Genomic DNA, 14,610 nt, shown 5'->3' with positions numbered 1-14,610 from the left:
AATTAATCTTTCATCACCTTGTAGGACTAGACAGAATATATATGCTTAGTCTTATATACATATAGCATTTATTCTCAATTAAATTAAAATATGTAAATTTTTGTTTTTAAAAAATATAACATACAGATCTTTTATATTGTATTAACATTTTAAAATTTATTTGTTTTAATTCGAATGAAAAAAAAAAGTATATTACTTACGTATATAAGATTAAATAACTAGGTTTTCTTAAAAAAATTGGGAAAAAAAAAAAAGAAGAGCTCAAACTTGGTGGGTCCATGGTATCCTCAGACCCGTTCCATCCACCACCCACTATATCTGGAAGAGAAAATAGTCTCGGGCAAGAAACCAAGAAGAATAAGAAAGAAAGACAGAAAGAAAGAAGAGCCATGGCTGTGATCTGTTGGAACAACATCCCAGAGATTGATCTGCAAGAATCTGCAGATAATAACAATAATCGTCAAGAACTGAAGAAGAAGCTGAGAGAGGCGTGCCAGGAATGGGGATGTTTCAGAGTGAAGAACCATGGAATTGATTCAAGCTTGATGGGAGAGATGAAGAAGGTGGTGAGAAGTCTGCTTGATCTTCCTCTGGAGATTAAGATGAGAAACACTGATGTTATTGCAGGAAGTGGATATATGCCTCCAAGTTCAGCCAATCCTCTCTATGAAGGCTTGGGACTCTACGACATGGCTTCGTCTCAGGCCGTCCAGGGCTTTTGTTCTCACTTAAATGCCTCTCCCCACCAAAGGTTTCATTTCTTCAATTTTTCTTCATCTATCTCAGTTGGACTAAAAGTTTACTCGTAGATAGATAGATATATACTGCTCTGTTCTAATTAGACTCCTCTGATTTTATTCAAAGGACCAAAAGAAGATTTTTTTTAATTTATTTATAAATTATGTTATTAATTTTTTATTATAAATTTTTTTAACCCTCATTAAATATTAAAAAAAATTTATTGTTAAAATATGTAAATTTAGCGGAGATAAATTTAAAAATTATTAAATATTTAGATAAAGTTAGTAAGTTTTAAAATTTTTTTAATATTAATAAAATATGTTAGAAAATAATTTATAAATAAAATTAGAAGAGTATATACGTGTTTTGTAGAAAATTTTCTTAGTCGAGTATTATATAATATTCTCTTCATCCCAAGTTATATATAAAATATTTTTGAAAGTGATTTGATATTCCAAAATATCTTCATATTTTGACAAATTTTTTTAATATTGATAAAATATGTTAAAAGTGATTTATCAATGAAATTAAAAGAGTATATATGTGTTTTCTAGAAAATTTTCTTAGTCGAATATTATATAATATTCTCTTCATCTCAAATTATATATAAAATATTTTTAGAAGTTATTTGATGTCCTAAACTATCTTCATATTTTGACAAAAGTAATGTTTCATTAAGATTATATTAAATTAAGGGTATTTTTTTAAAAAAATTATACTTCCTTTGTTAAAAAATGTAAGATATTTTTAACAAAATTTCACTTTCAATAAAGTAGTTACTTACTTTTAAACTAACTATATTTTTTCATATTTGTCCCTATTAAACACCCTACAATAAATATAAAGTTATTATCAATAAGGGCACTTAAAAAAAGGCAATGATTACATTTCAAAAGATTAAAAATGCCTTATATTTTTTAACATCTAACTCCTCAAAAAATATTTTATATTTTCAAATGGAGAGAGTATTTGTTTTTTAAACAAATAAAATTGTAAACTATATTTTATGAACTTTATTAATACACATAATTTTGCTAAAAAGTGTCATATAAGTGAGATGGAGGGAGCAGTATATAATGGCTTTTACTTTTGTCCTCCAGAGACTTGGAGAATGATAACATAAATTATGTCTGGGGGTTTGCATTCATTTAATTAATTAACAAGCTTAACTACTCCTACTGAGTAAAGGGTAAAATAGAAAAAAAAAAAGTCTTTAATAATGAATTGACTTCACATTGACAAAAATTTGCTTTTGCTTATACGTAATATTTGGCTTTAACTATATCATGGAAATAAGGGAAGCCTTGAAAAAGATGTCTCATGTTTGGATCAAGGAGAAGAGAAAAATAGATGAATGAATAGAAGTGAAAATAGATTTTTCTTATTTCGAAATAGTGAAAAAAAAAAATAGAAAGCCAAAAAGGGACTAGAAAAAGGCGCATAGGGCTCACATTTTTTCCAAAGCTTTCTCTAAGTGAAGATATTTTAGTAAGAGAACATACTTTCTAAAATTACCCCAAAGAAGGGAAATAGAGGCATATATGTGTGACTTGCATATTTTTCATATGGATATTGTTGTCTATTAAATTAGTCACTTGCCAACGGTAACACCATCTTCCTTACTTGGAAGATGTCCTAGATTCGATCCCAACATTGATATGTTAGAGTATGTGTGTCTCCCTTTCCTATGAGTAAGGACTAGATTAGAGATAAAATTTATATTAAATTAGTTAGTTTTCTTTTGTTTATTCTTTTTTACTCTCTTGTTTATCCAAACACAAGGGTAAAAATATGAGAGAATGTCAATGAGAGTGTAAAACATTAAATTAATTATAGTTAAGTAGCCAACAATTTTTTTTTGAAAAATAAGTTAAAAATCAATATAAATAATTATAAATTTAAGAGTTTTAATTGCAAATGAATATTTACATATTAAGTGCAACTATTTTTCTCTTCCCTCTGTTTCTTCTCCCATTCTAAACAATGCCCTAGGGAGATGTTCATGACACATATTATTTATTGAACAATTGGTTATTAATAGTAATGTATTGAAAAATAGATTGGTCATTGAATTAGTTAAGACATCGAGTCAATGGTTAATAATTAAAACTATAGTTGATCAATGATGAAACTAGTAATAAACAAAGCATTTTTTTAATACGTCAAGATGTTGATTTAATGATTTACTATAGTTCAACCGGATGAGTTAATTTGAATTTTCACACTATGATTAATAGAGACAAATGATATTTTGTGATTCATATAGCCGATCCCACTTAAATTAATATATCATGGATGTGTAGGAAGGTGTTAGAGACATATGGGAAAGCAGTTCATGAATTGTTGATGGATATATCAAAAAAGATGGCAGAGAGTTTGGGTTTGAAAGAAGGAATTGTATATTTTAAGAAATGGCCATGTCAGTTCAGGATAAACAAGTATAGTTTCACATCAGAAACTGTAGGATCATCTGGTGTGCAAATTCACACAGATTGTGCATTTCTCACCATTTTGCAAGATGATGAAAATGTTGGAGGGCTTCAAGTGATGAACAATAAGTCTGGTTCATTTGTTGATGTCCCTCCTTGCACAGGAAGCTTCTTTGCCATTCTTGGTGATATTGCTCATGTAAGTCCTCTAGCACTTCCTGCTTTTAATTTAACCCTAAATTAATCCATCATTAAAGAGACCTATGAAACTTGCATGCTTTTGAGTTTTGATGATCAAATTTTTCCTCAATATGGAAATAAAAGTAGTTAATTAGTATGATAATCTCAAAGACACTAATTCTTAATTCATTAAATATGATTGTTTAGCGGTGTCAATAGTGATTGAATATAATACAATTTTTTTACATGTTAAAGATTAATATAAGAAATATTTTAGACTTAATTATATATATATATATATATATAAATCAAATATGACTTGCTATTTAAATTCAGTTGACTTTTTAATAAATTTTATAATTTAAATCTAAAATATCATCCGTTGATAATTTAACCATCCAAGATGAACAAGCTAGACTAGTGTATAAATCAGAATTATATATGGTCTATAAAAAAAAAGTCAAAATTTTATGATTGAAAATAACAAGAACTATATATATTAATTCACTTGCAGTTATTTATTTTAAAAACTCATAAAACAAATTTTAATTGGTCCATGCATGAGCATATCGCAAAATTAAAAAATAAAATAAAAAAGTGCTTGATAAATAATATCCAAGAAAAATACCATTAATTCATAAATAAGACAGGAAATAGTTAACTAGCTTCTACACTTAGCACCAGAGAGGAAGTAGCTTATTGGTTGAATCCGTCGATAGAACAATTTGAGACAATTAATTCTAGCCATTAATATCAGTAACCTTGAAATATTTGCAATTAACATGAAGGTGTGGAGCAATGGAAGGTTTATGTACGCGAAGCATAGAGTAGAATGCAAAGAAGCAAGTGTTAGGGTTTCAATAGCTTCATTTCTGCTGGGACCTAAAGAAGAAGTGCGAGCACCTGAAGATCTAGTGGACTCTGATGGCCATCGTCTTTTCCTTCCCTTTGCTTATGAACACTACAAGAAGCTCAGGCTCTCTAACAACATGCGTGCTGGTGAAGCTCTAGCCCTCCTTCACACCCATTCAAAACTTCAATCCTAATTAAAAGTCCATTGAAATATATATATATATATATATATAAAATTTATTAGATGTGCCATGAAGTACTTCTTTTGAATAAGTGGAGACACAAGAGGGTCATATGGTGGAATAGAATGTCAGTCTTGACTCTTCTCTTTTTCTCTCCCTTATTTATTTGGATTACTTTAGAGAATCTGAATTCAAAAACAATACTCCTCTCATCCTATTTTTTTAGACAAAAAAAATATTTATTTTAATCTTATTTATAAGATAATTTAATAATTATTATATTTATCTTTATCATTTTACCCCTATTAAATATAGAAAAGTTTATTAAATGTTAGAATATTTTATTTTAAAATATATATATTTAATTGAGATAAAGTTAAAAACTTGTTCAATTTTTATATAGAATTAATAAGGTTTAAAATTTTTCTTTGTTCTTGTGAAAATATTAGAAGTGATTTATAAATAGAATTAAATAAAATATTGATTAAATTTTAAGATCTATTTAAAATAATTGTGATTTTTAGCCTAAAATTAATTAAGAGAAATTTGAAAGCCATCCTTATTAAAATCCTTTATTATGGTTGTGGCAAATCGTAATCGTCCATTTATTTTGTCCTTTTATCTTTTGTAGTTTTAATTGAATTGAAATTTCATTTTAGGGATAATGAAACTTTAGTCTTTTAAGTTTGTCTCAATTATCGATTTAAACTTTTAAATTTAAATTTAGTTTCTCATTTTTTTAAAATTGTCATATTTGTCATTTAAGTTTTAACACTCAAATTGACTCAAAAATTAATTTAATGTGTAAAGTATGTTGATAGTTGATACTTTGGTATGTGTACATAGTTAAATGTAAACTAGCCCTCAAATCAATTTAATTTTTATTAATATAGTCCCTAATGTTGTGTTCAATTATTTTGCATTCAAAAATTTTTGAATTTTTTTACCTAATTAATTACACTTCTTTTTATTAATATATATGATTGATATCAATATTTTATTATTTATGTCAACAAATTTTAATCATTTTATATTTTCTTTAAACAATAAGGACAACATTAATAATTGAGGCAAACTTAAAGAACCAAATCAATAATAATTAAAATTTGACAGGCTGAATCAATAATTGAAACGAATTTAAGATATTAAAAGTTTTATTATCCCTTTATCTTATTTATGGAGGCTTTGTTTCATCTCGCTTTTAAAGATCAAAATCATAATTTAACTTTTAACTCGAGGTCAAGTTGCGCTAGGCTACGTGTTAATAATTATATTTTGGTATACATTTAATTACTTCAACTATAATTCACTAATTTTATTAATGCTTGTGATTAAGTAAAATGTTGGGAGTTAAAGGGGTTATGATCACAATATAATGTCTTGGGTTTGATTCCATGTGAATGTATAAAAAAATAACTTTAATTTGATAGAGCTACTGCAAATTTAATCAGCTCAAATATAAACCTAATTAGATGACCTTATTAAATAAAAGAAAAAGAAATGGCCAACCAACAAAGGGTTGGATTTAGTAAAAGAAACTTATTCTTCACAATGTGGTGAATAAGATTTGAATCCTCAATTGTCTTGAATAAAAGAATACCCGTGAATAATTAAAAAAAAAAATAGGAGAAGGATGGGATAAGGTGGGGGATTAAAAAGATTGAGTTAAAAAAGGAGGATGAGTCAAGCACGTTCTAATTCATACCGAATATTCAACGGTTTTTTGTTATCTTTCATCGTCTATCATCCAAACATAAAATTCGTAACTCTGATAAAAGTCTTGATCCCTTCACACTTTATGTTTGCACATTCCGTCGCTCGGCTCAACTCATAATTTTAAGTTATAAAGAAAGACGACGTAGAGAAATACGGTTGAAGAAATCGACAAAACCTTGGAAAAAGCTAAACATTGGTGTCGTCACCAGACAGATCCCCTCAACCTCAACCTACTCAAATGTACGAGTACAAAAAACCACCACAGCAACAGAGAGTGTTCATGAACAAAGTTCCAGAAAAGAAAACCACAGTGAAAGAGAATGACAACGACGATGACTAGCAGCAACAACATCCCATTGATCGATCTGCGAGAATCTGCAGAAAATCCTAAAGATCTGATAAAGAAGAAGCTGAGAGAGGCGTGCGAGGAATGGGGATGTTTCAGAGTGAGGAACCATGGCATTGATTCAAGCTTAATGGAAGAAATGAAGAAGGTGGTGAGATGCCTGCTTGATCTTCCTCTGAGATTAAGATGAGAAACACTGAACAAGTAATTGCAGGAAGTGGGTATATGCCTCCAAGTTCATTGAATCCTCTTTACGAAGGGTTTGGACTCTACGACATGGCTTCTTCTCACGCGGTTCAATCTTTCTGCTCTCAATTAGATTCTTCTCCCCATCAGACGTAACTCTCTCTCTCTCTCTCTACCTCTTTTCCCTTACAGTGATATGTTACATGCACACACATATATCTAATATGGGGGTTGCAGCAAATGAAGAAAGAGCTTGAATAAACTAGCTAAGTTAATTACCTTGAAGCATATTTTGTTCCATGGAAACTCAAATCTAGGTAGAATATCACTACAAAAAGAATTGACTTTGCCATCACTGAAAACTAAAAAGTGTCATCATTGAAGGTTTTCAACGGCGATCAAAAGTTGTCACAATATCACCATGAGAGCTCTTATCATTGATTTTATTTATCACCGTTGAAAATTGAGAATTAATAGCAACAAATGTCATCGCAGAAAAGAAAATTTATCACTACAAAAAGACAGTTGCCGTTGAAAGTTAAGAATTGTCACCATAAAAACCACACATCAGTGGCGGCAATTTGGTCACCGTTGAATGTTAAGTATTACCCACCACCACTATGTCATCCCTCCATGTATTGCCTTGACCTCATATCACGTGACGCCATGTCACCCTCCACGTGGTGGAGGTCGCCCCCACCTTACACCACGTGGTATCATGTCAGCAATTTATATTTTCATTTCATAAGTTGCTTTTATCAAGGTTTGAATTCATAATCTCCTCCTTTTGTGTCCCACGATTTTGCCACTGAATTGGAATGAACATGCAGTCTATTACTGCATAATTAAATATATATATATATATATACGCATATTATTAAACTATACAAACACATACATATATATTAAATATTATAAAATTTTATTACTATCATTAAATACTTTAATTTAATTCTTTTAATTTATTCAAATTGCAAATTATATTATTTATTTTGTCTAAGTAACTGTAAATATAGTTGACACAATATCATTTGTATTATTTATTTTAATTTTTTTACTTCTTGAGATTATTATGTTATTTATTTTAATGTTCATATTTATAATTATAATATAAAAATATTTAAAAATAAATAGTAAAAATATAGATGATTATACATTAGTTCATAATTATTTATTTTTCTAGCTATTTTTATTTAAAATTTTTTTTTATTTTTAATTAACAATAACTCTTAAGTAATGTAATTGGGTTGTTTTTACATTACACTTTACTTTTTTAATTAATTTTTTTAAATTATAATTTTATAAAAAAATTATACACTATATTATCTATTTTTTTATATTTATGTCGCAAGATAGCATCAAACAAAAAATATTATATAGCATCAAATACATAGATATATTTTGTATATTGTAAAAGTTAAAAGTGAAATTTTAGAATATCTCATTTTTTATCTTTCTCTTTTCTATCATTAGCCATCAAATTGAGAACATATAAACTGACATCAAGCTTTTAAATTACTAGTATTAAATATAGAATTTAAATTGAAAAATTATATTAGATTAAATATTATTTTATGAATGAATAAATTTAACTATCACATATCTAATTATTATAAAAAAGTAGTGTTATTATTTAAAATATCAATTTAATCATAAAATATTTGAAAATAGAGACTCATTACCACATTATATGCATTCTAAATTAAAAAAAAATCAAACATTAGATTTTTGAATGAATTTATCACTTCACATAGGGGTATGTATTAATCAATTCAATTAGATTTGGTGTTATTTGACCAAAACTAATTAACTAAACTGGCTTGAATAGTTGTATTAAATCAAATCAAATATCATTTGATAACAAAAATTGATGTAAAATAATATGATTTAGTTTAATTCTTTACTCTGACTTATTAATATTAAATAATACATTAACCATATCTTAAAATAATTTTACTATTTTAAATTTACAATTTAACCATAAAATATATTAAATGAAAACTCATTATATTATTTTATATATTCATTATAAAATTACAATAATACAATAAAATTAATGTCTTAAAAATTTAAATATTAGTTAAACAAAAATAAAAAATATTGTTAAAAATATAAAATCAAACTTTTAGTGGTGACTCAAAAAAGTTGCCACTGAAAGTCTTACTTTCAACGATGACACTATAAAATCACTGTTGATTGTTAACTTTTAGCGATAACTTATATATCGCTGTTGAAACTTATAACATATTTATTATAACATTAATTTTTAAGAAATTATAATACATTTTAATATATGTAGACAATCAATGGACTCTAAAAAGTTGTCAATGATTATCAACTTTCTGCAGTGACATACACTTGTCATCATTGAAAATTTGATAATTAACGACAATTATATTGTCACCTCAAAAAGTCACCCTTTTAATAGTGACTTTGAATATTACTATCAAAAGCCAAACTTTCAATAGCGGCTTTTTTTTGTCGCCACGGATTGTTCATTTTCAACAACAACTTTTTAGAGTTCCCATTGAAAGTCGTCATTAAAAGTTATTATTATTTTTAATGTATTGTGGGTAGAGCCAGGAATATGGATCAAGTTTTGAGGAGCCACCAGTTTAAATCTGTTTTTTTTTTTTAAGGCTCAAGTTTGAAAATTTGGAGATTTTTTGCATAATTAGGATTCAAGCCCATTTAGCCCTATTAAAAAAAGGCTTACTTCAGCCTCATTTTTGTTTTACCCTAAAAAATAAAATATTTTTAATTTTTTAATTAAATTTAAATTTTAAAATATATATTATAATTTAAAATTAAAATTTATATTATTTATTTTAAATTTTTCGAAATTAGAATAAGAATATGAAATATTATAATGTAAAAATTTAATTTTTAAAAATAAAAAATAATAAAAATTAGTTTATGATTCTTTTAAATAATGGTCAAGTTTCAAAATAATTGATTTTGAAATAATAAAGCTTTTAGGCTTGAGTTCATAAGAGCCATACCCATATGTGTCAAGCTTGTCCATTTCCTAGGTCTAATTGAGGTAGCATATAACATGAAGTTATCAATTAAGGTTGGGCTTTGCAAACTACATGTATAGGCCTCTTTATTTTAAGGGTCAGGCTTTTAAAAAAGGAAATTTTTGCATACAAAAAGCTTTTAGGCTCAACTCTTACAAGCCCTTTAAAAAAATGTAATAGCTTAAGCTTGAATTAGCTCTTTTAGGTCTTATATTTTTTCTCACTCTTTTCAATCAACACATGATTGAAATTGTTAAAAATTGTTTAGTTGAAATTGTTTATATTGCAAATAGCATGGTTGAAATTATTTGGTTCATTTTTATTTTTGAATTAACGTATGACAACCCTAATGCAACCCACTTGGAGCATAATGTCGGCAAGTTAACAAACTTGCTTGGGCAAAAGCCAACTTTAAGAGTGGCTTGTCCTAAAACAAATACCTTAATGATTGAAATGTCCCTACCAAATTTAAATATAGGATTACTGATAACATAAATGTTCTGAGTTTAAGTCTCTTTCAATATACACAAATAGAATATTCTAGCATATTATGGTCTATTCAATTAGGATCTCAATCCCTTTCAAATAAGTGCAAAATATAATGAAGATTATTTAATATACACTATATTATTTTGGATATTAATTTGGAATTAATTACTGCTAATTCACAAATATTCCAACAGGAAAGTGATAGAAGCATATGGGAAAGCAATTCATGAGTTATTGATAGATGTATCAGTGAAGATGACAGAAAGTTTAGGTTTGGAAGAAGGAGATGGATATTTCAAGGAATGGGCAAGTCAATTCAGGATTAACAAGTACAGTTTCACACCAGAAACAATAGGATCATCTGGTGTGCAAATCCACACAGACTCAAGCTTCCTCACCATTCTTCAAGACGATGAACATGTTGGAGGGCTTCAAGTCATGAGCAATAAATCTGGTTCCTTTGTTGATGTCCCTCCTTGCCCTGGAAGCCTCTTTGCCATTCTTGGTGATATAGCTCATGTAAGTTAATTATATATATGTCTTGGCCTTCAATATCTTAATTAATCATCATCAAGAGCTTTTAATGTTTGTTATGTGGAAGGAAAAGAATTTTCAAAATTAAAATTGTTAAAATCTTATCTGATATCAATTGTATGTGTTATAATTTTAATTTGAATGGATTATTTGATTAAAAAAATTTAATAGACGATTTTGTGGCTTAGAATTGAAGTTAAAAGACTGATATAACACTTGTAAGAATTGATGTGTTATTGAGTTATATTATTGCTTTTTTCCTTCCTAGATTATTAGGAGAATTATGCACTATTTTTTGTTTCCTATTTTAATTTCTTTCATATCTATAAAAATGATGAATCTAAAAAATGTTAAGTTCATGTTTGTCTACTCAGTTTTGTTGACCAAAATCACTTTTAGAAATTTCACTTTTGCTTACTATTGTGGCTGCCTTTCACACGCTCCTTTTGCTATATGGCTTGTACGTAGGCCTTTAAAGTGGACAAAACATCAATTTGCTAAAATTGAGGATACATGCAAGCAATTAAAAAAAAAATGAAAGAGTTTCTTCTAACAAAAGTGGGCCATACAAAAAAATTTTAGGTCTCAAGATCATCAATAGACAAACAAGCTCTTAATTTGTTCCAATAACTTAAATTTAAAATTGACACAAACTGAAGGAATTGCAACTTAAGAAGATTACAAATCCATGTATGTCTCTGTGTATGAACAAACTGTGTTATTTACAAATTAAATTATGAAGTGAATAATACAATTCATTCCTTAGAAGATGACAATTAGGTCTCAAAATATCTATTTAATGATAGTTAGATTTTCGATAAAATTTTATAAAAAGTAGTTTGCAAATTAAGAATTACTTTTAGAATGTAAATAAATACTTCATTTGTAATTGAGACTCTAAATTTATAACTATCTAATTTTGTTTATTTTCAATTGATTTAAAAAAAATTGTCAAAGACCTAGATATAATTAGATTGATATTCTGATACTTAATTGTCATTCTCCTCTCATTTTTGAAACTCAATATAAAACATGGGTTTGATCGATGTGTGTAGGTATGGAGCAATGGGAGGTTTGGGATGGTGAAGCATAGAGTATGGTGCAAGGAAGCAAGTGTGAGAGTTTCAATAGCTTCATTCTTGTTGGGACCAAAGGAGGGAGACATAGAAGCACCTGAGGAGCTTGTGGACTCTGATCATCATCCTCGTCTCTTTCTTCCTTTCTCTTATGAACATTACAGGAAGCTTAGGGTATCCCAAAAAATGCATGCCGGAGAAGCCCTCGCCCTAGTACGCGTCATCTCTACAGCCTCTGATTAAATTTAGAGTATCTAGATTTAAATAAAAAATAAAATTTAAATTATCTAATTAAGTCTAATCTTAAATGCTCTAGATGTAGTATTAAATCACTAAAGACATCTGATTTCTAGAGCCCATCAAGCGATGTGTAATCAAAATCATCCACAGTTTGATGATTAAACTTCAATGGTGAAGAATTACATATATATATATATATATATATATAGGACAGTATAAACCTTGGAGAATGATTATTTTTCAATGAAGAATTTAGGGAGAATTATATCTATCCCTCTTAAGGAAATTAATTACAAATAAAGATTAATAATAAGTTTATTTGAAAAAAAATTTTTTATTCTCATTTTAACAACAATCTGTTATGCATTAGTTCTTATTTATTATTAATTTCCTCAAGGGATTGGATGTGATTCTCCCAAGAATTTAATGTCTAGTTATTTTTTTTTCTTTTTCAAAATTTTAAATATGGACCAATCATTTTGAATTACTTTTAATCATTCAATTGATCAAGGTCATCTAACCTCTTTATTCAAGATGGTGAATGAATATTCAAATTCCTACTAGGGTCTAGGGAGAGGTGCCTAAATTACTCAACCGTATCTCAAATAATATTGTTTCTAATAGAAGAACATATGTTCACAATAAAAAAAACTAATTACTATAAATAAATTTGCACTTTCAAATTTATTATACAATCAAACTTATTCAAAATAAGGGTTACCCTAAAAATTAAAAGACTATGAAGGTCTTGCAAAATGGAATGCTTGTAGTTTTGTTTAATCATCTATTTTTTTCTAGCTGTGTGAATTAAAGGAGAATTTTATTTTACTTACGTTTTTTTTTTCGGCCCTTCTTTCTGCTTTAGCTGTATGAATACGTATGTTTGATTGACAAGAAAGGGGTGGCATAGACATGGAAGCCAAAGGTTGGAAGGAGTTGTTTGGTATAGTTGAATAAAATACTCTAATCTTACGATAGCTAATCTCATCATCAACACCCCTTTACCTTCTACACGCCAAGATGACAAGCTTATCTTGGAGGCTTCTAAGAAAAGAGAGTACAAAGTTAAAGATGGTTTCAGTATACTGATATATAAATATTCTAGCAAGTTTGCCAATTCACTCTCCTCTCAGCCCTTATGGGGCTTTTTAATGGAAGATTAGGTTGCCAATGAAGTAACTTTAATTCATTAGAAGCTTACCCATAAATCTTTACCGATGAGGGTTATCTTTTCAGCATCATCTTATTAACTTGAATATGTTCCCATTTGGTTGTTATGAGCAAGAAATCATTGGTCATATCTTACCTAGTCTTGCCTACTTTTGATAAGTTATATAGTATTGGTAATATTAATTAGATTAAAGGAATCATCATTCTATTAATTTAATCTGGTGTAGTAAAAATCTCAACAGAGAGTATTCTCTTTGAGTGCTTAAGAGAATGCTTTACTAAGGGTGTGTTTGGAAACTCTACATTTTACATCCCAAAAGTGCTTTTTTACTTTTGGAATGTGAAAGTTGTTTGGCATCAATTTATTAGATGAAAATTGCTTTCAAAAAGGACTTTCAAACTGGGTTGAAATGGCAAAAATCAACAATCCATTTTGTAGCTCATTATTCTTTCCTCTTCTCGTGCAACTGAGGCTTGGGCTCTCTTATCTTATTACTCTCTTTTTACTTACCTCATCTCGCTCCTCCATTACTCTGCCATCTCTTTGCTATCTCTCCGCCGTCTCTCTCTTTCTCTCCTCCTCCATCTGGTCATAGATCTGAGTCCCTCCATTTCTTCCTCCCCAATCTCCTCATTCTTCTTTCGTCATCCTTCCTCACCATTCCAGTGCCCCATTTCTTCATTTTTACCTTGAATCTTTCAAGATCGAGCTTGTTTTTGGACTTGAACAACATTGCGAAGTTGAGAGAAGTTGAAAACCTAGGCTTACAACCTGTCGAGTGCAAAACTAAACTTTCGAACCCCTTGTCAAACTCTGACCTCCTCCTTTGATTTGCTCTTCCATCTACAAGGTATGATGACTTCCAACCATTTTTTGTTAGATCCAAAAATAGTGGTCCTCTGTTTGCATGAATATGTGAAAAAGAAGGATTGGTATGTTCAATCTAATCTGGTGGTTGTGAACATCGCATTCTGTTCGGGCCCCCACAAAAAATAAATGAATAAAATAAAAAATTGAAGAGCCATTTTTTTAATAAAAAAAATAAAAAAATAAAAAATAATAATTAAATGAAAATTCCTAAATTTGTGCCTTATATGAGTCTTCAATAAGGGGAAGTCAAATAGAAATCTAATCCCCAAAATGTACCTTAATTTAAAATAGTAAAAGTCAAATAAAATTATTCACAAATTATGATTTGATGGAATTCAACCATTAAAATGAGAAGCCCTAATTTTCATCTATAAAAGGGTGGTGATCAATGCAAAAGAGGAGGAAGAAAAAAATAGGAAGCAACAAATAAAGAAGCTTGAGAGAGTTTGTTGTAAAGGTAGGGAATATTATTTTCTTGTATAATCTCTACTTATTATAATATGATGTTAGGATTGGGTAGGGATGCTCTAGATAAGATAGTATCAATTGTTCATTATTTTAATACTCTAAGGAAAGCC

At 28.4% G+C, this 14,610-nt stretch overlaps 1 protein-coding gene and 1 pseudogene across 1 annotated transcript; both read left to right on the top strand.

The window, feature by feature from the left end:
• The first annotated feature begins 263 nt into the window (after window positions 1-263).
• LOC129300835 (2-oxoglutarate-dependent dioxygenase DAO-like) lies at window positions 264-4,528 on the top strand. The gene is made up of 3 exons (XM_054939426.1): window positions 264-751; window positions 3,045-3,369; window positions 4,139-4,528. Exons 1-3 carry the CDS (start codon window positions 279-281, stop codon window positions 4,394-4,396), a joined length of 1,056 nt encoding a protein of 351 aa, XP_054795401.1. The 5' UTR covers window positions 264-278; the 3' UTR covers window positions 4,397-4,528.
• Window positions 4,529-5,423: 895 nt separating this feature from the next.
• On the top strand, window positions 5,424-12,108 carry LOC129300836 (2-oxoglutarate-dependent dioxygenase DAO-like; annotated as a pseudogene).
• Window positions 12,109-14,610: the final 2,502 nt, after the last annotated feature.

Source organism: Prosopis cineraria, unplaced genomic scaffold (genome assembly GCF_029017545.1).
Source record: "Prosopis cineraria cultivar Desert tree isolate PC_DT_omini unplaced genomic scaffold, ASM2901754v1 PC1769, whole genome shotgun sequence".
NCBI classification, from domain to species: domain Eukaryota; kingdom Viridiplantae; phylum Streptophyta; class Magnoliopsida; order Fabales; family Fabaceae; genus Prosopis; species Prosopis cineraria.
The sequence above is the reverse complement of the archived record's forward strand: the minus strand, read 5'-3'. Positions and strand labels throughout refer to the sequence as shown.

Coding starts and splice junctions, on each gene's coding strand:
- LOC129300835 (XM_054939426.1), top strand. CDS start 279: ATGGTATCCTCAGACCCGTTCCATCCACCACCCACTATATCTGGAAGA. Junction 752..3,044: donor AATGCCTCTCCCCACCAAAG/GTTTCATTTCTT, acceptor ATGGATGTGTAG/GAAGGTGTTAGAGACATATG. Junction 3,370..4,138: donor TTCTTGGTGATATTGCTCAT/GTAAGTCCTCTA, acceptor ATTAACATGAAG/GTGTGGAGCAATGGAAGGTT.